At 51.2% G+C, this 20,913-nt stretch overlaps 2 protein-coding genes across 2 annotated transcripts in view; both read left to right on the forward strand.

Moving 5' to 3' along the window:
* The window catches only part of LOC118173504 (SRSF protein kinase 3-like), a 25,878-nt gene extending 11,160 nt beyond the window's left edge, over positions 1–14,718 (forward strand). Inside the window, exons 13-14 of the mRNA XM_035338092.1 lie at positions 3,832–3,836; positions 12,964–14,718. Coding sequence (XP_035193983.1) covers positions 3,832–3,836; positions 12,964–13,031 — 73 coding nt within the window. The 3' untranslated portion in view covers positions 13,032–14,718. The remainder of the gene's footprint in view (positions 1–3,831; positions 3,837–12,963) is intronic.
* Positions 872–20,913, forward strand: part of SETD5 (SET domain containing 5) — a 62,694-nt gene continuing 42,652 nt past the window's right edge. The window contains exon 1 of the mRNA XM_035338088.1: positions 872–1,066. The gene's annotated coding sequence lies outside the window, so the exon portion shown is untranslated. The remainder of the gene's footprint in view (positions 1,067–20,913) is intronic.

The raw sequence follows: 20,913 nt of genomic DNA on the forward strand, positions 1-20,913 counted from the left end.
AGCGGGGAGGCGCCGCGGGGCGACGGCTCCGTGCCCGGCGCTGCGTGGGGCTGGGAGCCTTGTGTAAAAAAGCCAAGGGCGCAGCGGGCATTAAAAGGGTGCTCGGAGTGAGTTCTTGTCCCTCGCATCGCTTCTTCGGCCGGGAGCCTGAGGGGACAGCGGGCTCTGGGGGGCGTTTATTACCGACGACCCGCAGGTCGCGGCGCGCAGGTAACGGCTATCGGCAGCGGGCGGGCTCCGCCGCCTCCCGAAGGGCCTGCCCCCGCGGGTAGCGCCCTTTGTGCGGGGCCGCAGCCCCCGAGGTTCCCCCCTTCCCCTCGGGAGGGCCGCTCCGGGGGCGCCGAGCGGTGGAGGCGGCCCCCTGAGGCGAGCGGCCCCGCGGCCGGGGGCGGGCTCTCCCCTGACAGGACCCCGCCGCCCCCTCCCCCCGCGGCGCGGACGTGCCGAGCTGCAGGCCCCGCGCCCGCCGCAGCGCGCATGCGCTCGCCTTCCGCTCTCCCCCCCCTCCCGGCCGGCCCGCGCATGCGCAGTGCGGCCGCCCAGGAATCCCGGCCGCCCGCGCCGCCCCTTCTTTCTGCCACGTGTCCCGACGCGGGAGTCACCGCGGGCCCCGCCCCCCCGCACGTAGCGCGCCTCGGCCACCAGGCACCGTCGCAACCCGCCCGGCCGCACCGCCTCGACGCCCCCCGGCGGGCCGCCCCGCCCGATTGGCAGCCGGGAGAGCCAATCAACCTCCTGGCCCACGGGGCGGGCGGGCGGCTTCCAATGAGCATCGAGAAGGGGCGCGGCCGGGCGGCGGCGCCTCCAATGGGAAGCGCGGGGGGGCGGGGCGAGGCGGCCAACGGGGAGCGGGAGTGGGCGTGGCCGGGGCGCCCCTGGCGCCGGCGCCGGGGATCCCCGTGCGCCCAGTGCCGTTTCCGCCCGGCGCGGGGAGAGGCCGCCGCCGCCGCCGCTGCGGGGGGAGGGGCCGCCGCCGAGGGCTCGCCGCCGCCGGTTGCCCGGGAAACGCCGTGGCGCTGAGCCGGGCCTAGTGCCGCGCGGGGGGCCCGGGGAACGGGCCGGCCAGGTAGGCGCGGGAGGCAGCGGGCCGTGCCCGGGGCTGGCGGGAGGAGGGGAGCGTGTTGGGTCGCTGGGAAGCGGGGGGCTCCCGGTGCGGGCCGCTGCCCTGCCCCGCCCTGCCCCGCCTCAGGGCCCGGTGCAGGCGCGGCGGGAGGCCCGGCCCGGGCCATCATGGCGGGCTCGGGGCTGCGCGGCGGCGGTGGGGCTCGGGCCGGTGCTGCGGAGCGGGGCGCTGCGGGGCCTGGTGGGGCGGGGGGGCAGCCCCTCCGCCGGCCTTCCTCCTCGCCTCCTCGTCCTCCGCCGCCGCCCCGCCGTGCGGCCCGGGGCAGCCCCGCCGTTACCGCCGCCGGTGGGAGGGAAGCGCCGGAGGGGGGGGGGGCGGCGCGTGCCCGGCATTTTCTGCTTGCTCATGGTGCCGGTGCGCGGCGGGCCGGGGGCCGCGGCGGGGCTCGCCCTGCCTGCGGGAGGGGGGCAGGGGACGGCCGGCACGCCGCGCCCCGGGCGGCTCGCGCAAGGTCACCGCCGCCGGGACACCGGGGGCACCGGGGGGGGGTTGGAGCACCGGGGGAGGCACCGGTGGGGTCGTCCCCCCTCTCCTCTGGGCGAGGTGCGAGGCCTCGCGTCCCCTCCCTCGGGGGAATGGCGGTGGGCAAGGGGGGGCTGAGCCCTGCGCTTCCCCCCTGCGCCGAGCTCCCCCCTCCTCGGGGCTTTATTGAAGGTTTTATTCGGGGGGGGGGCTCTGCCCTCCTGCTGCCCCGTAAGGGGTGAGGAGCTGCAGCACGTCCAGGGCCCTCTGCAGCCCCCCGCCATTATGTAAGCGGGGTGTGAAGGTGGGGTGGGCAGCGGGGGGTGCCCGGCCTTTTGTCACGGATGGGTGCCCCCCGGTGTGCCCGTGTCCCCCCGGTACGCCAGTACCCCCGGTGCCCCCGTACGCTGCAACGGTGTGCCCATACCCAGCATATCTCACGCAGCCCCCCCCGCTGGAAGGGCCCTTACACCGTAAGGCAAAGCCCCAGCCCAGCGAACCGATTTCCTTTCCTCCCCGGCAGCAATAGGAGATTTCCCTCCTCGCTGGGATAGGAACCACAGGGATTTTTTTCCTCTTTTTTTTCCTTGCGGTTGACCCAGGAAGTCATCCTGCCGCCCGGCTCCTGCTGTGGAGGTGCGGGGAGGAGGGTGTTGCTCTGCTCTGGATCCTGTGGGTACGTGGGGAAGGCGGTGACAGCAGCTGCTGCGGGCTCCGGAGCTCCGGTTGCTATGAGAGGAGCTCCAGGAGACTTGGCTGCGATCTCCAGGGGAGGACAGCCCCGCAGCCTCCGTGAGCCTGCTGCCAAAGAGATGGCTGGCTCGCGGTCAGGGAAAGCCTTGGAGGTTTTTATTTTTGGGGGGCCGTTTCCCAGGCCCGGAGCAGAAGCTGGTCTGTTTTGGTCCCGTGCGACGAACCCGCCGGCGTGGGTTTCGGCCTCGTTCGGTGCTCGGGGCTGGAAACCCTGGGTTACCCTCCGCAGATATTTCTGTCTGTGTGAAAAGTAGGCCAGCGAGAATTGCTGGGATCTTCCTGTTAACTGCAGGCTGCAGTCGTGTCTCTCCTGAACTCCAGCCTCCTTCCCAGCCAGTAACAGAGCCAGATGCTTTCCTTATTGTTTGTGTGTCTCCTTCCTCCCCTTCCACCGGCTGGGCCCCACTTGCCTTATTGACTGGAATTTCTGCTGTGTGCGGTGGGTGTGTGCAGCAGACACCAGCCCGCTAGTGCTGAGGAGGGATTTTCCATTCACCGACCGGGGAGCAGTCAAAATAATGGCCCGGCTCAACTTTGGGGCTGGAAGCAGAACGCAGGCAGAGGAGTTTCCCTCTGCTGCCGACTGCGGAGCGCGATTTATCCTCTGCCTCTCGCACGGCCCTGTGGCAAAGCGTGCAGCAGCCGCTGAGGAGCGCGGCGGCGAAACATCCTGCGGATAGTGGGCAGATTCCTTGGGTTGACTCGAAGGCTCGGCGAAGGAACAGTTTGCGGGAGGCCATTTTTGACGTGACTGTGTAGTGTGGAATCTGCCAGCTCCCATCCACGCTCTGTCTACTTGACTGCAATAGCTTCCCTTTTAATTTTTTATTTATTTATTTTTAAAGGAAGAACGAGTGCCTTTCTTATCTCCTTAACTAAGCGTTTGGCACCGGCCGCCGTCTGTGTGGCGGTGTGCTGCTGGAAGGGAGCTCTCCGCGTGTTGCGGCGCGGCTGTTAGGGCTGAAACGGGTCGAGGTATGCGGCGTGCGAAGGGGGAATGCGGTAGCAGCAGAGAACAACTGCCATCTTTGTGAACTCGCACCTCTGCCGGGGAGCCCCTCTCTCTCCCTGCCTTTCCCCGGCCTGGGCTATCGGGCTGGCCGTTGCTGATCTCCTGAAGCAGAAATTCCAGGAGCAGGATAACGCGAGAGAGATTAAAATAGGCTCTGGCAGCGGGTGCGGAACTCCAAGCAGCTTTTACAGGTGAGGCTCCGGCACGCGGATGGCCTCATGAAGTGGGGGAACAACTCATAACCCTCCTAAAGCTCACCCAGTGCTTGGTGTGAGGGAACCAAACCCAGCTCCTCCGTTTGGTAATACCCGGCCAGCCATCTCCGGTGCCCCTTAGCCTTTGTTGACAGCCTCCCTGTACGTTATAACGGGGAATTAATCTGCTGCCTTGCATCCTGTTGAATAACTGACACCGCTTTGGCAAGGCCTGGGCTCTGCTTTTACTGTCATCTCCCCAGTGACCCGAAAGTAATATTCCTTAGCTGGCGTTGCCTGAGATTATAGCCCACGGTGGGGTGGTGAAATCCCACGTCCGTTTAAATCCCTTTTTAGGAAGAGTACTCGGTTACAAGCAGGTCTTGCTTAGATAGGTCAAAGTTGAAAAATGCCATAGTAAAGAGGCGGCGTTGAAGCAGCATCCCGGCGCTCTCAGAAGCTTGTCCTCTCTTTGGGGGCAAAAAAGGCCAAAACAAAGCAGCACTTTCTGACTTCATTGAGATTTTCCAAATGCTTCACGAAACAAAAGATCTTTAATTTAGGCTTTCAGGTGCAAAGCACGTGAGGGAGGCCTAAGTGTGCGTGTGGTTTATCAGCCTGAGTGGCCTTCTCTCATTTTGGACAGCCTGGCTTTTTCCAACTTGTTCTGAATGATGTGATGAGATAAAAATGCTTCTACCTACTCTGGCAGTAGCAGAGCAAACACGGTGGGTGCTCGGAGTTTTGGGAATCCAGAGGCCATTGTTCTCAGGGCAGTAGGACTGTGCTGCACACGCACGTTTGTGTTCTTTCTCTGGTGCTGCTTTTGTGTGTAATTAGGAAGTTTTACCGGTGAAATTTTGTATTACGTTGAGCATGTAAGGAAGGTTGTAGTAGGCATAGGGCTTTCATACAAGAAGTAGTAGCAGTGCTTTAGTTGAAAGTGCTACATGTATGCTTAAATATCTGGCGTGTCAGACACTAAATTTCAGCTGACCATATGAAGCTTCAGCCATCTGCTTGTTTTAAAATAAATACTTGAGGGCATTATACTTGTCTGTTTAGCTTTTTTCTTCTGAATTTAACAGAACAGCTATGTATGTTGAAGTTGTTAGAGTCAGGCTTTGGCTGACGTGACTTGTGGCAAGAGTTAGTGCGTAATAAATGTGAACTTAGGTTTTTCAGTTAGAGTTTTGTGTAAGTCTGGCTTCGCCCAAACCTTTTGCTGATTTTGATCCCGGAAAAAGCCCCAGACCGTCGTGCAGGAAGAGCCCAACATCCTGGGGCTGCGGGAGCCGAGCTTATTTCACGTTTTCTCCTCCCTTAATTCCTTGCTGAAGTTGCTCGGGGTTTCTTGGTGGTGTTTTTTTTCCAGGATTTGCTATTTTGGTGGCAATTTTCCAATATTCCTGCAGCAAATCATCCGCACGGCGGCCTCTGTCCCTGCTGAGCGGGGAGAATGTGCGGCGCTCCCGGCCTCCCCGCTGCGTGCACCGAGGGGTGGGACTTGCTAAGCTGCCGAAATCGCAGCTAATGCCCACCGAGCACGCTGAGAAACACTTTTTTTTTTTTTTCAACTTCTTCTAGTTTAATTTTTGGCTTTCTATGATTAGTAACGATGCTCTTTGTCTTGGAGGGTGAGCTCCACGGCAAATCAGGAGGTTGTTGTTCATCTCCCCCCGCCCGAGCTGCTGGTGGTGAAGTATTATTTTCCTGTAACAAAAATAGCTGAAGGGATTTTTCCCTCGCTTCAACTGATGAGTCTGAACTTGAAAAGCCGTAGCCCAGAAGAAGAAATCTGCGGTGGCTGGTAGCCTCAACGCCAGCTTCTGTGGACAGCCCCCCAGGAGCGTCAATATTGTTGTTTCACTTGTAAGGACCAGAAAGTTGCAGATTCACATCTAATTTAAATGCTTAAACAGCGCAACAGACACATTTTTCTTGGGGAAAGAAAAGCGTCCTCGGTGAGTGTCCTCCAACCTAGCGCACACGCAACATTGTAATGAGGAATATGGGAAGTATTCAGAGAAGTGCACTGATGTGCTGAGACTTCAAGGTGGAAAAATGTGGGAGGACTCGTCAGAAGTTTGACGGGCGAGCTTTTTGTGAGCAGGAGAAGTAATTTCTTCTGTGGTCAGGAATCTAATAGTCCCCCGTTCACCAAACATAAAGAAAAAGGGGAAACAAGAGGGAGGGAGGGAGAACGGTGGCATTGAGGAACAGGCAGGAATTTGGCTTTTAGAGTGAAGTTTAGCAGAGAGCTGTTGTTTATGCTAAAGTTTAATCCATATAAACTTGATAACGTAGACAGGTCTTGCATTCCTCCCTGGGGGTCATGGAAGGGCTAAGTTTGGCGGAGGGGAGGTACCCAAAGCAGCCAGATCGACGCAGTTTTGAAGACAGCAAACCCTTTTTCTTACTCATCCTATTCTAAACAAGCTTAGTTATTTTTTTCACTTCCAAGCACCCTTTTGAGACAGAATGCGAGTGAGCTCTGAAAACAAAACGCTTAAGCCCTAAAATATTTCAGAGTAATTTTAGAGTAGAAAGGTCACCGTGCTTCTTATGTGTCCGTATTTAGAGAGCGATTACAGTTGCAATCATACACATCGACAGTAAGACATTGTCTGGCTTTGGGTAGCTGCTCATTTCCTGACTCAGGCGTGTTCCAGTCATCCTCGTGGAGCCTCTGCCAGCCCGCGGTGCTGGGCTGGGTTTTCTTCTGCACCCTTCTTCTTTTACAGGACCAAACTTCGCAGTTGCTGTGCCGGTGGCACAAAAGACAGCTTGAAGTGGTGATACTGGGAAGAAGCCTCTAGACTTTGAAGTGGGAAGTTTGAAATGCAAGTCCTCGGTAGGGAACAAGTACGAGATCCCATCAGCAAACTTGTTAGCGGAACGTACCTGTTGGCGAGGATTTGGTAAATAAAAAAAGTCAAGACGCAGCTCGGAGCCTTAACTGGTCAGCGTCAGATAATGCAGTCTCATGGTAGTGCACAGGCTTCGTGTCATGGAAATAAGTGGCTGGTGTTTTGGAGGATTGTGTTCCATGGAAATATTTGGATAAGGAAGACCATTTAAGCCGGCGTTGTTCAGGCTGGAGGAGGGGAAGAAGCTCGCTGCTGGGACCAAGTACCAGAGTTGCAGAGAGGCAGGCACGGGGAGGACCTGAACTTCCCACCACGGCTCTATCCCAGCGACAGAGCAGTGTTTTTCAGCGAAGCCCTTTCTCCCAGCCCTGCCTCTGCCCAAATTACATCTCTCTGGCAACACTCCCGTTGCTCTCTACCCCTGGCACCCTTCGGGATGCCATTGTGGGAGCTGCCCCTAATGAGCAATTACCAGATGAGGTTATTGGAGTGAGCGGAGATGTGAGCACGTACCGTGGCTTGTCGGCAGGAAGGAGCACTCTGGAGAAAGCTCAAAAAACACTGATTTGGAAGCTGGGGTGCCCTGGGGGTTCAGCTGGGACCCCTAAGTGTTAGCTCGTCTCTCCCTGGGTTGTGGTACCAGTGTGTCGGTCTGTGGCTGAGGTAATGGAAGAACATGGGAGCCCTCTGAATTCGTGTTTTAACTTCGAGTCTTTAACTAAAGACACCAAAACAAATTATTTCCTGTGTTTTAGTGGCATTAGGTTGAAATAACTTACAATCATGCTGCAGGAATGCTTTCAGTAATGTGGCTGTAGATTAACTTTTGCCACAGCGAGGCTCTGGAAGCTTCCTGTGAGTGCAGCCCAAGAACTTGGGAAGGCGGGCTGGCTGCTTGCGCACGGAGTGGGATCCCCCTGACTGCAGGGGAGGCTCGCTTTCTGCTTCAGTTCTCATGGTTTCATCAATTTCTAGGTTGTTGGGGATCAAGACAGCCTGGAGGCTAACAGGGAACAAGGATATTCAGGGGGAAAGTCGGGTTCTGAGCTTGCCCCAGCCTGGCTTTGCTGCGTGGTTCTGATGCGCACCTCGGGGTTTGCTGGTGTTTGGAGCTGGAACGGGTGCTTGCGACCCCATCGCATGGTCCTTGCGCGATTTTGTGATGGTTTTTGTTGCCCATCAGCAATGTGGTTGAAGGTGACCCAATGCGCTGCCACCACAGCCCTGCTCTCCTTCCCAGCATCGTTTCTCATGGATCCGGCACGTGCCTGCCCTGGTCGAGAGCTGTTGGGGAAGGCTGCCTGGCAGCAAAGCAGCACCTTTCTCATCTGGGCGGCTGGCTTCTCTGCTGGCCTCTGCTCGGCCGTGGGGCCGGGCCAGCACCAGTGCAGCCGGGGATGGGGAGGCTGCCCTGACGCCGTGCCAGCTGAAGTCAGCTCGAAACTATTGCAGCGCTGCACCCTGCGCGCGAGGTTACCCGGGGTGAAGCTACGCCGGGCAGCCGCGTCCATGGCTCGCCTGCGGAGCGGGGGGGGGTTGGCTCCTCTGTCCTCACCCCGCAGCGGCCTCCCGTCAGCCCTGCTGCTCGCCTGTGTCCCTTTCTGAGCTCACGCAGCTTGCTAACCCAGCAGAAAGCCGTTTTATTTATTTATTTTTGGGGTTTGGGGTTTTGCCGGATTCTTTTTCACTCTTTTTTTCCAAGAGAGCAAATTGAATTGGCTCGCCAAGATTTGACGAGCTTCCAGAGCCCTCACAAAATGAGTAGGGGAGAGCATATGGGTGGAAGTGCAGAGGATGTGGTGGGGACCGGCGAAGGGGAAGCGGGGTCTCCGCCTCGGGGCGGCACGCCGGCTGGATCCCATATCCCTCCGACGGCTGCTGCGAGCCAGGGGCTGGCCAGGAGGCCGAGGAAATAACCCTGCGGTGCTTTGGTGGCTGTGCTTCTGGATAAAGCTTCAGTTCCCTGATCAGAAATGGACACTGTGGGCTTGCCTTCAGCTGGCGTTTTGCTCGGGGAGCTGGTCAGGTGAAACCTTCAGCGCAGGCTGGGTCTGCAGCAGTGGCGTGGTGTTGGATCCGACTTGTGCCGCTCGGCTGTTCCTAAACAGCGAATTCCTGCAGGTACATTTGTGCAGAAAGTAAACACGGCAGAGAGCTCGAGTGGTGCCTCGTTTTGGAAAATGACAAAATATTAATTAGTGTTACAAGTACTGCAAACATCTGTATAAATAAATGTGCTACACAATGTTCCTAATTCTTTTTTTTTTTTCCACCTGGTAATTAGTCTGTATTTTGCATCAACTTGTGGGTCATTATGACTTGTGAGCTATTGAGGTATGCACAAAATGATGAAGTAGGGAGGATACGTTGTCAATCAGATGTATAAAGAATGCAGTAGTAAAGAGAATTGGAGCAGGCATTCCGTATAGCTGTGCTGAGAGGAAGGTATAGAGATACTTGTGTGGCTGGAACAATGCAAAAACCTAATTCAGCCAGGGCTGCTGGCAGTGGAAACTCTAATCCTGGTTCTGGAGAACTTGGTTGTAGCAGCGTGTGTTTGAAATAGAGCAATTGGCTGCGTGCTGCACATCGCCGTGCGGGCTGCTCCGCCTGCACGCTGCAGGCTGGGCTTTCTGTTTCCTGTGTTGGCTGGTGGGACTTGGGGCAGCTTTTTGGCCATTTGAGCTTGGAGAAAGTTAAGTGCTAGCGTGCCGTGACACCTCCAAATGGATATTGCTGTGCAAAAGTCCATGTTGGGCCTGAGCAGTACGTCTCATAAGCAAGAAGTGTCACCCGTTGTAAGGGTCATCCTTTATTTAGTGAAAGTCTTCACAAATAACCCCAAGTCTGCCATGCTAGAATAAGTGAAAAGTGCAGAATGTTCCAATAAGCGACAGGCACTGTGGTATCTTGGGGCGTGCCCACGGTGCTCCTCTTTGGAGACCTTCTGCTGGGATGGGAGGCTCCTGGGCGTAGCTCCCAAGCTGGTTGCAGCCCTTACACGCTGATTTCCTCAGTGCTGCCAGAATGATGGGACTTGCTGCCCGTCCAGCTTCGCTCCCAAAAGATGTCTGAGCACGGCCCGGGTCAGGGAATTTTAAGGTGGGTGCAGACATTGCTTGCATCCATCAGCACAAGCCCATCGCTTGGTGGAGCCCCTTAAGCACTGCAGGTGTGAAATATCCTTTGTGAAAATTTCATAGAACGTGGAAGGATGAAATACGCGCTGGGAAGGGACTTTCCTTACAAACTACCGACGTGCGTAAGTAAAATTAGTGTCACAGCTCCTGCTTCCTGCTGCTGTGTTTCTAACTCTTGCCTAAGCAGATGGAAGTAATAAATGAGTGAAGAATACAGGGCGAGCTGACTCTGAAAGCAAGGGTACGCACCAAAACCTGTTGTCGCTAGTGTGGCCTTGGATGGAGATTCGGACTGGTAGCTTGAGACTGAGCTCAGCAGAAATTGAGTGGAGAAGGTACCAGGATGAACGCAGTGGCTGGTCCAGACATCGACACGCTCTGCTTCTCACAGAACTGCACGGGAATGAAACCAGGATCCTTCAGGACAAGTACTTGGGCTGAAAATTCCTTTTTTTCGCCATATCATGCAGCGGATGGGGGTGATGCAAGAGCAAACTGTTCTTGGGAGCAGAACCTGTAGCTTTTTGTTGCTCTCCTAGTGTCGGGGTTTCAGGATGCACTCCTCCCTGATGGCAAAGCAGGCTGTTCCCGTGAGAGGAGTGTGTTGGGGCAACATTTGAAGGAATCCTGATATTTGCAGTTTTACGTGCAGAAAGGGTTGGGAGGGAAGAAATAGATGGCCTTGACATACATCTGAGAAATGACGGTAACTCTCCTGCCTTCTGTAAAATAAAATTACCCAAGTTGTTAAGAAAGATGGTTTGACTGAAATAGCATGTGGGCTTAAAATGTAAAAATTTGTCGTGAGCAACAGGAATTGCTATGGAGTTGTTAGTGTCGAGAGGGTTTAATTTAGCTCAGGTTAAAATCTCTCGGTTAAACTGATTGCCCACACTTGTTGGGAGGTCGCTGGTTCTCAGCCGGGATGCACATGTGGGTCTTCAGCTTGCAGTGAGAGATAAAACAAGGGAGGTGGCCACGGCACAAGGTGAGGCTGGTTTTGAGTGCCCTTAAATGGGGAGCGTATTGGGATTTCTGGTGCTGCCATCTCGGTGTGTCACTCTGGCTGTACTGATGGAAAACTGGGGCACAAACCAGGGATTAGCTTGCACAGGACGTCTTTTAGGTGGTATAGAGGTAACATCGGGCTCTTAACTACAGAGCTCGTCGTGCAAATTGCCTCTTTTAGACTCCTACAGGTAGCTGTCTCGTCCACGCCAGTCCTCACCATGTGTCTATGCTCTGCCGTGCTGAGTTGCCTCTCCCTATGCCTTTGATGTCCTTCAGCAGTGTAGTAAAGCAGTCGGTGGCTTGAATTCTGATGTTGGTGGACACAGGTGAGAAAGTCAACTGGACCGGGGCCAGGGAAGCCGTGTAGCACAAGGCAGGCTATTTTTCCTGCTCATTCTCACCAGCTACAAGATTATTCTTAGCCTGAACTGTGTTGTTGCTGATTTGTAGCCGTCAGGACTGATAAACTATGTGAAGGGGCCTTCAGAGTATCTGTGGCAAACTGTTCTTGGATGTTAGTGCACACGAAGTCTGTCTGCATTGCTGGGGAGTAGAACTGTGCTGTTTTCCTCCTGCGCTGAGATCATTCTCTTGTCCAACTGTTACCCAGCTGATGTCCTGACAGTCCTCAGTTTTTCCATAATGACAAAATCAAATTAGCCCTAAGATGACTGGTGCATGCAGAATTCCTCTTGGGTAAAGCATGTTGGCCTGAATATTTTCTGGCTAGTTTTTTCTCGGGAGAATTCAGTGTTTTGCGCTTGAAAAGGAAAGGAGAGAAGATACAGATGAGGAAATGCTGGTGTTGGAGGTACAGGGAAAAAGCACACAGCTTTCTTCTAGAACATAATCTGTCCAGCTGTGAGTTAGTCATCTTCAGTCTTGTACAGAATGCGTCCAATCTAAATAGTTGAGCATCTCCCTCCTGAATGCGGCAAACCAGCGTCTTTTATGCTTACGTGAAGCTGTAACAGGCGCAACCCATCTTAGGAGTGCCTTCAGACTTGTGAACCTGCAGCATCCATCATGCTGTCAAGCCTCATTTACTCATGTGATGGGATTTTTTTTTTTTTTTGGCTTCTGTTCCACAGTTTTCCAGGTTTAAAGAGGCTGCTTGCTGTTGGCTGGGAGCGCAGCACTGAGGATCCCAGACAGGAGTGAGCGGAGAACGTAACGCAAGAACGGGAGTGACTCTCCTGAGTCAGGCTGAAGGTTTCGTTCAGCTCTGTCAGGGCCAAAAATCGATGCTTGGGGAAGAATGTAAGGTGAGAGGACTGCAGGATCTTGGCTAACGTCTCTAATTTCAGTGTAGTAGTTCGTGCTGTTACGTTAAATACAGCCCTGTTCTGAGCTGCTTTGATTTCACGTAGCTGTTCTTCAAGGAAAGGGGAATAACTTGTCCATTATGACTTTTTGTATGGATAAATACATGTCTGCGTTAATCCTTTGTTTATATAATTATGGCTTTCTTTTTGAGGGGAGGGGGAGGTTCTTGTTAGTGACCAAAGCAAGAACTGCTGAGCTTTGTATGAACTGGCCTGTGTGAGTTGAAAGATTTCTGTGCTGGTAAAGGGATGGTGGCCGTCCTTTAGGCACTCAAGGAAACGAGCTGGGAGTGTGTTGGGAAATAGAAATATTCATAAAGATCGGCACTGATAAATCTTACCGCTGTGAATGGGGAAGAGAACAATTGAAGTTAGATCAATACTTTGCTATTAATATATGTTTCGTGAAGCTGTGGGGAAGCTAATGTCTTCGGCTAACATCTGTTTATGCACTGGAGAAGCAGCCTCCTTCGGAGGGGCAGTTGGAACTGGAGCTGCACTTGGGTAGTTTGAAGCATTCTCCAAAGGCTTCCGAGAATGCGTTTGATGTAGTTTTAGTTGAGAAAAAAAAAAAAAAGTTTAACACTTTTTTTACAAAAACTACACATGTACTCTGCGCACTGTGAAGACTTAATGGCTTGGGTTGCTGCTGCCTTGGGACGCCGAGGCTGCAGTCTGTTGCATGATTTTAAATTTCCCCCGAAGAATTGTGGTAAATCCATATGCTGTTTTTCAGGCTGCGTTCAACAAACATGGTCTCATTCACTGGGAAGCTGCAATGCCAAGTATAAAAATGACTAGGTGAGATTTTCCAGCCTTTGTTAGGTGGAAAGTCAGATCATCGGAAGGTTATTTTTGGCCTTAAAATGCATAGTTACACAAACACTTAGTGGCCCTGGAGAAGAAATGGGCAAAGGGCTGAGCAACCTGATCCAAGTTGGCCCTGCTTTTGGGAGAGAAGGGGGGTTCAGGCAGCGAACCTCCAGCGGTCCTTTCCAGCCCGTGTTGTGCTGTGGTTGTGGGGAGGCTGGGCTGGCTGTCAGAGGTGTGGGGGGCGTGCCTGTTGGAGGGAGGAAGGCAGGAGGACCCTGAAACTAGAAATGGTTGTGCTGTAGGAGCTGCAGAAACAGTGGACATCTGAAATACCTGGGACTGTAGTTTTGAAAGGACACGCCTAGCTTTTATAGGTGGTGAGATGAAATAAGCTTTTAATTTACTGCTCTTTAGTATCTTTTTATCTGGATAAAATAAAATATTGGGTAAAGCTTTCATCAGACACTGGTAGGATAATAAAGTATGTTTAGGGAGTCCTGGATTGTTTTACCACCTCTCAAGGAAATTTACGAATCCACACAGTTGCAAGGTGGTGCCTTGGTTAGCAGAGCTGCAAACCCACCCATGCATTGTGAAGCAGCATTTTGGAAGGCAGCACCACAGAGGGCTTTAAGGTCATTACAGCTAACCGCCTCTACAGGGTATTCGGGTCAGTATTTTATTTAAAAGGGTTAATGTGATTCTTGGGCACATCTAAAAAAGAAAAAGTTGAGGGGAAAGGAACATCAAGGAAAAATAAATAAGGAATCTTGCAAACAGTAACGTTGAGACTGATACTGGAATTGAATTTTGGTTTCTATGCTTCAAGAAGAATGCCAGTGCATTTGGAGAGAATTCAAAGGACAGCTGTAGAAATGATCCAGGGACTGGAAAATAAGCCTCATGATGTGAGGCTTAAAGGAGCTCAACTTACTCAGCTTATTGAAAAGACAATTGAGAGAGGACTTGATCTTTCTCTAAAAGGACTTGTGAGATTTGCTGACAAAGGCATAGCACTATCAACTGAGGCTGGATAAATTCAATCTTGAAATACAGTTTCTTAGCAATGACAGTAATTAAACGTTGGCATCGCTCACGGGGAAGGTGAAAGGGGCAAATGTTCATCTTAGTCTTTTAAAATAGGCCCAACTTGTTTCTTTCTGGAGAAAATATACTGTGATTGTTGTTATTATTGTGACAATAATCCTACCCTGACACTGGTGTTGGAGAATCTTTAAAGGTTTTGTGCCGTGATCAATTGGAGCAAGTTCAGATGTATGTACTCACAGTCAACACCAAGGTCATGAAGTGAAGATTGATTTAGAGGAGAAATGGTTAACCTGGTACTAGCTTACTGCCTTGCATAAGACACACAAGATGTGAAAGCAGCTCTGAAATTCAATGCTTTGTGGCTTGCATCTTTGGAAGTCAGTTCTTTCCCATACTGCGTTGTTTCAGATGTTTAAGATATGTTTAAGGCTTTCTGAAATCCTCTGCAGAGAAGCACTGATGTAACTGTGTACACTCACTGTATTCAAATGAGCGTTTCTGGATTCCAGTTGACCACAGCAGAAGTCTAAATCATTTTCCTCCTTTTTTAGAAACAGCATTAAAAAAATTGCACAATGTTAATGTGATTGCAGCTCCTCTGAAAGGCAAAGCAGGCCCAAGCTCTCCTGGTCCGTTTGTTCTTAAATTAATGTAGGATATTCTCTGTCTCAAGTTAACTGGACTTAGTCTGAAAGTTTATTAATGTTTGAAATAATAATCATCAAAAGCAGTTTTCTAATGGCACTTGTTTGCTGTTTTTCGTGCCATTCAAATGAGATTACTTCAGCAATTCTGCTCCTCCCTCACTTTGTAAATTCACCTGGGAAATCGGTGACTCAGTTTGGTAATGCCTCCAGATCGTGCTTGTACTTTTTATTTGTGTTTGTCCATTCCACCACTCCCTCGACAGCTGCTGAGTTTCTGTATTTTCATAGATTACCTTGCCCCAGGTGCCTCTGCAGACCTGCAGAGCTCTTCAGTTCCCTTCCAGGTCGTTCCCAGCTCTCCTTACCTGCAGCTTTGTGCAGGCAGAGCTCTCCAGGCCAGCTCTACGGGTGTGCGCGTGCGCAGAGGAGGCGGCGCGGGGCTGCAATCTCCTCTCCTCTCTGGCACGGCTGCATTCCTGCCTCTCCTCTGCTCCAGGTCCTGCCGGGGAGGAGCTGCTCGGCCTCTCTGCAGCTGTGTGCTGAGAGCAGGAAGCGTTCCCGCGGCCTAGGGAACAAGGCGGCTCAAAAACCCATAGCTTTTTTTTTTTTTTTCACGTTGAGCCCATCGATTTGTCACAGGAATTGAGCTGCTTTGTAGCTGGGAAGGAGGTTGTCTAGCAACTGCAAGTTTCCTTGCTGAAGGCTAGAGGGATAGCAAGCTGCAGGAACGTGTTGGGGCACTGCGCAACGTCAAGCAAAGGCCTCCAGCTTTGAGATCCAGTGCAGCAGCCTCTGCTGCTTACCTCATCCAGACGGCCCTGTCTGTCCTAACCTGCAGGAGCTACTGGCTGAAAGTGCCACGCACAAAAGAGGCTGTGAAGGATTGGCAGTAAGGAAGCCTCCCCCTTCCTCTCTGCTGTGTCATCGTCTCCCTTTCCCGGCACCGAGAAGCTGATGGGGGCAGCCGTGTTCCCTGTGCTGCAGGGGGGTTTAACCTCTTGTAGCGTGAGCAACTTCTGTGTTTCAGCCTCTCAGTTTCACCATCTGGCTGCAGATACTTGTGCTTAGTTGAGTTTGCAGTAGTCGGTGTTCTCGGTATACTTCTCATAATCCAATATTCAAAAAACCCAGCGGTTGTGGTGGCAGATAGAATTTCGCTCTTGATGTGTTACAGAGCCATTTCCTCAGCATCGCTTCCGTGTGAGCTCTACACCGAGCACTTCTGGTCAACTGCTTGATTTCAGTACTCCTCTGTTACCACCCACGTGCAGTTAAGGGGGTTGGTTGCGGGGTTGTGCGCTCAGAGAAGCTCTTTTCAAAGACAGAAATTACTAATAGATCTAAAAGCCACCAAAACCGAATCTGAGTGGCTTTTGTCTTTATTTAGTCACTATTTGCAGGTTTGTAACTGATCATCCACTTGATGATTTTCAACTTGATCATCCGCTTTTCATCTTGTTAACACAAAATTGGCAACTCAGAAAAGTAGCTTGCAGCACTGGCTGTACCACTGAACTTTGCATTTCTTGCCAGCAGTTATGGAGCACGTGGTGGGAGCTTTCTGAATAAGTACGACACCTTCACCCCTGTGGTTGTGAGAGCAAGTCTCCGATTATCTTATTTTACCAAAGATTTACAAAACGTTTTTTCATTTCTTGATTTACAATAAATTGTTTATATGCCGTAAAGCTTGGTGGTCCAGTATATTGTTGGTTAATGGCTTATTCTGTAAATCTACTGCTGTAATACTGCAGTAGGGTGGGGATCACCTGGGTGTGGAGGATCTGCCCCACAGAGCAGGGCATGCCGTGATGCTGCATGGGGAACGTCGGCTCTTTGCTTGCCAGTGCCAGGCTGCAATATGACACGGGATGCAAGTAAGCCCAAAAAGTGAACCATGATAAAGAGCACCTCGTGGTCAGAGTTCTGCATCAGCAGGTGGGCAGAAGCCCCAGAATTTGGGATGGAAAGGAAATTACGACTTTTTTGCTGATACGCTGTTTGGGGACATACCGTGATTGCTCTCAGCACCACCATGGCAGGCTCTGTCTGCTCACTGATATGTTTTGGGCTGTGCAAAGTTGGTCTGCAAGAAATTTGGCATTTCCAGAGGTCTCAGAGGCATCTGGAAGGGCCAAGAACCACTGGGCACCAGTGCCAGGCAAGTGCAGCAGTCGGGGGGTTCCTGCAGAGACCTCCCTGACAAGGGGACGCAGTTGGGCCATGTAACCAGCTGAGCTCCGGTGCTGGAAGATTGCAGAAATCTTTCCTGAGCTCTTTAAAACCCAGTGAATTTTACATAGTTAGCAGTGCTCTGTGATTACCCAGCTTAATTAGCAATTGGATTTGACCATCTCGCTGTGTGCAGTGCAGGCTGCAGATCTTCCCCTAGCCGAGTTTCCCACTCAAAGCCTGTTAAACAAATTGCTGTTTGTTAGAGCACAGCAAACGAGCGTTACATAAGCCTCGAATAACTTCCTTCCAATTCGGGGAAAAAATGTATTTGCATGATCTCAGGCCCAGGTGCAACGCTGTGAAACTTGCTGGTCACAAAGCCCAGCGCAGACTGGAGCTGGGAGGGCACTTGGTGACTGGGAGGGAGGGAAAGGGGGCTCAGAACCAGCCTGGTGCTGGAGAGCAGGATTGAACCTCGACCCTGTGAGAGGTCTGTGATGGCCAGGCCGCCTTGGTGTGGTGTGGTGCCCTGCCTGCTGGGGGCTCAGCCTGCGGCAGCGAGAGGATCCAAAGCAGGCCCTTGTGAGGCTGGGGGCTCAGTTTCTCCCCTGCCTCATCCTCAAACAGAACTGTGATTGTTCCACCACATTAAAGCACCCTTTGCCACGGTTCTGGATATTCTACTGTCCTGCTTCCTCCTGAAGCCATGGTGGTGGTGGGAGCAAGGGGCAGCAGCATGAAATGGAGGATTCCCGGCGAGCCGAGGGAGGCCGAGGCTCGGGCTGGGCCCCGGCGCGTCGCTATCCGGGATCCTCTGGCCGCGCTGCCATCTGCCTCGCCTGTGAATAGTTTTCTCTGGCGCAGACCCTGTGCCTCGGTGTTGCATCATCTCTGGGAGGAAGGCCAGGCCCGGAGCCCCAGCACAAAGGCTTTCTGAAGCCGATGAAGCTTGTTCTGTGTGCGAAGCGGCGTGCTCCTTCCTGTCGGCCTTTCCGCGGCATTCCTGAAGCGGCCCGGCTCTGGGAAGCCCTCCGTAAATCGCCGCTTTATCCCCCTGCTTCCTGCACACCTGGCTGATGCAATGTCTGCCCGCCGAGCCCGGCTGCGGGCTCCTCTGGAGCCGTTTTGTTCGCCCTGGCGGGGAGTGGCCGGGCAGGCAGCCGGCATCACGTGGAGGCCTTAAATAGATGTATAAAGGACGTACAGCCAGGCTCGCGAGGCAGAGAGTATTTAGTGGGATTACGGAGAAATCTTTTCCAATTCTGGGACGGGAGGCTGCAATCCTACTCCTTGGCAACTTGTTTGTGGTCAGCCTGCCACTGGTTGCAGCTTCTGGCCTCCGCTGCCTGCCAGTAAATTCTGCTGATTCTCCTCCTATATTCAGCAACTTCCCGCGGCTGCGGGGACCGGCCGGATTCTCGTGGGAACTGTAATTCCCTCAGTTTGGATCCGGGCCTAGTTATTGCCCTTTATTGCTCTGCTTCCCTCTGACCTTGCATGTGGTATAGGATTTTCTCTAAAATCCCTTCATAACACAAATTCAAGGTCTGCAGTTATTTATCCTTGGGGGGTGTCTGACAGCCTTTTTAATTTAGGGCTCGTCTACTTAGGAAAGTTTGACTAGTTACGCAGATACAGCCATTCACGTGCTTGCTATTACACTCACAGGCAACAAAAGCTAGAACAAAGAAATACTCTGGTCTGCCAGGATTAAACCGGTGTTGTTTATGTTATTTAAATTAACCTCGAATCTTATTTTAACCATAGCCATTTTCTGGCATAGGCAGGCCTCTTAAATTCAATCTCAAAATGTAGGGCTTGTACGGACAAGGTGCGGCAGACAGCAGTGGTACTTTCCAGTACTGCTGTTCCTTGTTGTCTGCTCTGCCCTATTGCAGAAATGTATTGCCCTTATAACCATATCTAAAGGGGAATCTGTATTTTACCTGCTTCTGCTTTTAGTCCCGTGTTCTTGGCATCAACTGCGCTCGATGAGACATGGCAACATTTCCTTCCTGCCAGCTGTTTTGGCAAAGGCTTAGAGGGGACAGTCGCAGCAGTCACTGCCACAGCTGGATTCACTGGAGGTTAGTTGTCAAGCCCTTTATCTCAAAATAATTAGTTCTGAACCTTTTTGTTTGCGTTTTCTTATTTTTGTGACACACAGATACTTGCCTGTTCCCCCTCACCCTGCGGGAAAAGAGAGCGACAACCTCAGATTGTAGAACCAGCACAGCAGTCAGGACGTGTTCCTCTTGCTGCAGCCTTCTTCCCCTGCTACCATCCCAAATCAGATGCTTGTAGAACTGAGGCTTTTTTTCTCCTCTTTCCTGTTTTCATTTACTTTGGTAAACTTTTCTATCATCATTTCTGTGGAGTCTTACTTATAGCAGACCTTTCTTTTCATCTTCCATTGCTATGGATCTTTCAGGAAAGAATAGAAAATAGCATTTCAAAAAAAAAAAAAAAAAAATTCAGGGGTTCAACTTTGTTTTTTGAAAATATCATTTTAAACATTTCAGTATTTGAAGAATTTGTCATCTTCACCAGTGTCTTGTTACAGTGTGGGATAGAGGGAATTTAATGCAATGTTTTTAGCACAGAAATGGGCCTAGAAGTACTCCTTCTGCCTCTTGAGTGTTTTTTTAATCTTCTCCACTGTTACTATCTTTTAAAAGTTTTATTTTGATAATTAACATTTTTGAGATTCTAGCATTTCATGGAGACTGCTAGATTTTCACAGTGTTATTTTGTGAAGTTTTATGAAAGAAAGGTTCTTTAAAACAAAGGTTATGGTGACTTTGATATAAACTTCTCTACTGTGATGGTTCTTTCCTTTACATTGAGGTTGTTACTCCTTTAAAACATCATCTCTATCACCATCCTGCTCAGCATGCAGGCCATGCAAATGCAGCTTGGTCTGTGCTCATCAGCGTGGGGCACAGGCAGAGCTACCTGGTGTCTGCCTGCCACCTCTTCATGTAAGCACACCTCAAAATAATTTGGTCTGCCACGGATCACTGCTACTCTGTAATTTGCTTCCCCTTTCTAATTTGGTATGTATTTGTTTATGGAATTATCCTTCTGTGTGAATCTTCAGCCAATTTCAAATCAATATGAATTAAACTTTCCAGTAAGCTTTCACGGTGCCAATGAGGTGTTTCATGAAAATCCAAAGAAGCCCTTGTCTCGAGCTTCTGCCTCCTGACTGTACTGGACTGTAAGGAATGCGGTTGAGTTGTCCTGCAGAAGGTATTTCTGGAAGCAAATTTTTATCTGCCCTTCCTTTATCTCTTATTATATTTTTCTTTTATTTCTTATCATAATGCCTGATATCCTTAGTGATTCCAAAAGAAAAGCTTGGGCTATTTGTCTGCAAAACAAAGGGGTTTTGCACAACTTCTTGACTGCTGAATCAGCAGCAAAGTTTTGAGGTTATTCTTTCTGCTTTTCTGAGGAATCTCCCCAGTCCCAGGTCAGTGGCTGAGAACACTTGAGTATGCATTTTATAATTTCTTGCTTGACGGTTTAATTTCTTTCACTTGCTCACTGTCACCACCGACAGTCCCTTAGGGTGTAGTTTGCAGACGAGGTTAACTAAAACCAATGTTTTCCGAGTCAGATAAAATGATGGAATCCCATGGGTGGACATGATGAAAATCTCTTAAAATATCTTAAACCCGGTTTAAATGAATTTGATCAAGGGGTTTTCAGTTTTCCGCTGTTTACTGAGTTTTATCAAAATCAGTTTAGCTTGCATGTACCTCAGTTTTAAACATGGTTCACGTGGCCTTAGCTGAACTGCTTTATCGCGCTGACTTTAGCTAAGTAGGTGTATTTCTAGACACACACTGAGGTGGCTTCCAGCTTTTCCATAAGGTGCTTTACAAGGATGGGAATCATCTGTATGATTTCATATCTTGTAAGGAACAGCCTGACTGATGCATCAGTCGGTGGATACCAAAAGCTGATGGAGATGACCTGTGCCGTAAAGGCAGCACTGTCGCCTTTCCTGATCCTTGACTCCAGGTCTTGTGCAGCACGGTGAGCAGGATCAAGTCTCACTGGGTTGTTGTGTTTCGACACGCTTAACGATTTTTAAATGTTGTTCTAAGAGCTTGTTGGTGCTTTTGTTGTGGTTCTCCAGATCCCAGAGAACAAACGAGCTGTGAAACAAATTTATAAATAGAAGCATTTCTCTTTGCATATAGATACTTACATATAAAAAATATGATAATGGCAAATACTTCTGTTAATGCTTTTTTTTATTTATTTAATTAGCTCAGCCTTTCCTTGCTGCTTAGTGAATCCAGCTTGTTTCCAGAGCAGAGCTAAGCA

The sequence above is a fragment of the Oxyura jamaicensis genome, chromosome 12 (assembly GCF_011077185.1).
Source record: "Oxyura jamaicensis isolate SHBP4307 breed ruddy duck chromosome 12, BPBGC_Ojam_1.0, whole genome shotgun sequence".
Classification (NCBI taxonomy): Eukaryota; Metazoa; Chordata; class Aves; order Anseriformes; family Anatidae; genus Oxyura; species Oxyura jamaicensis.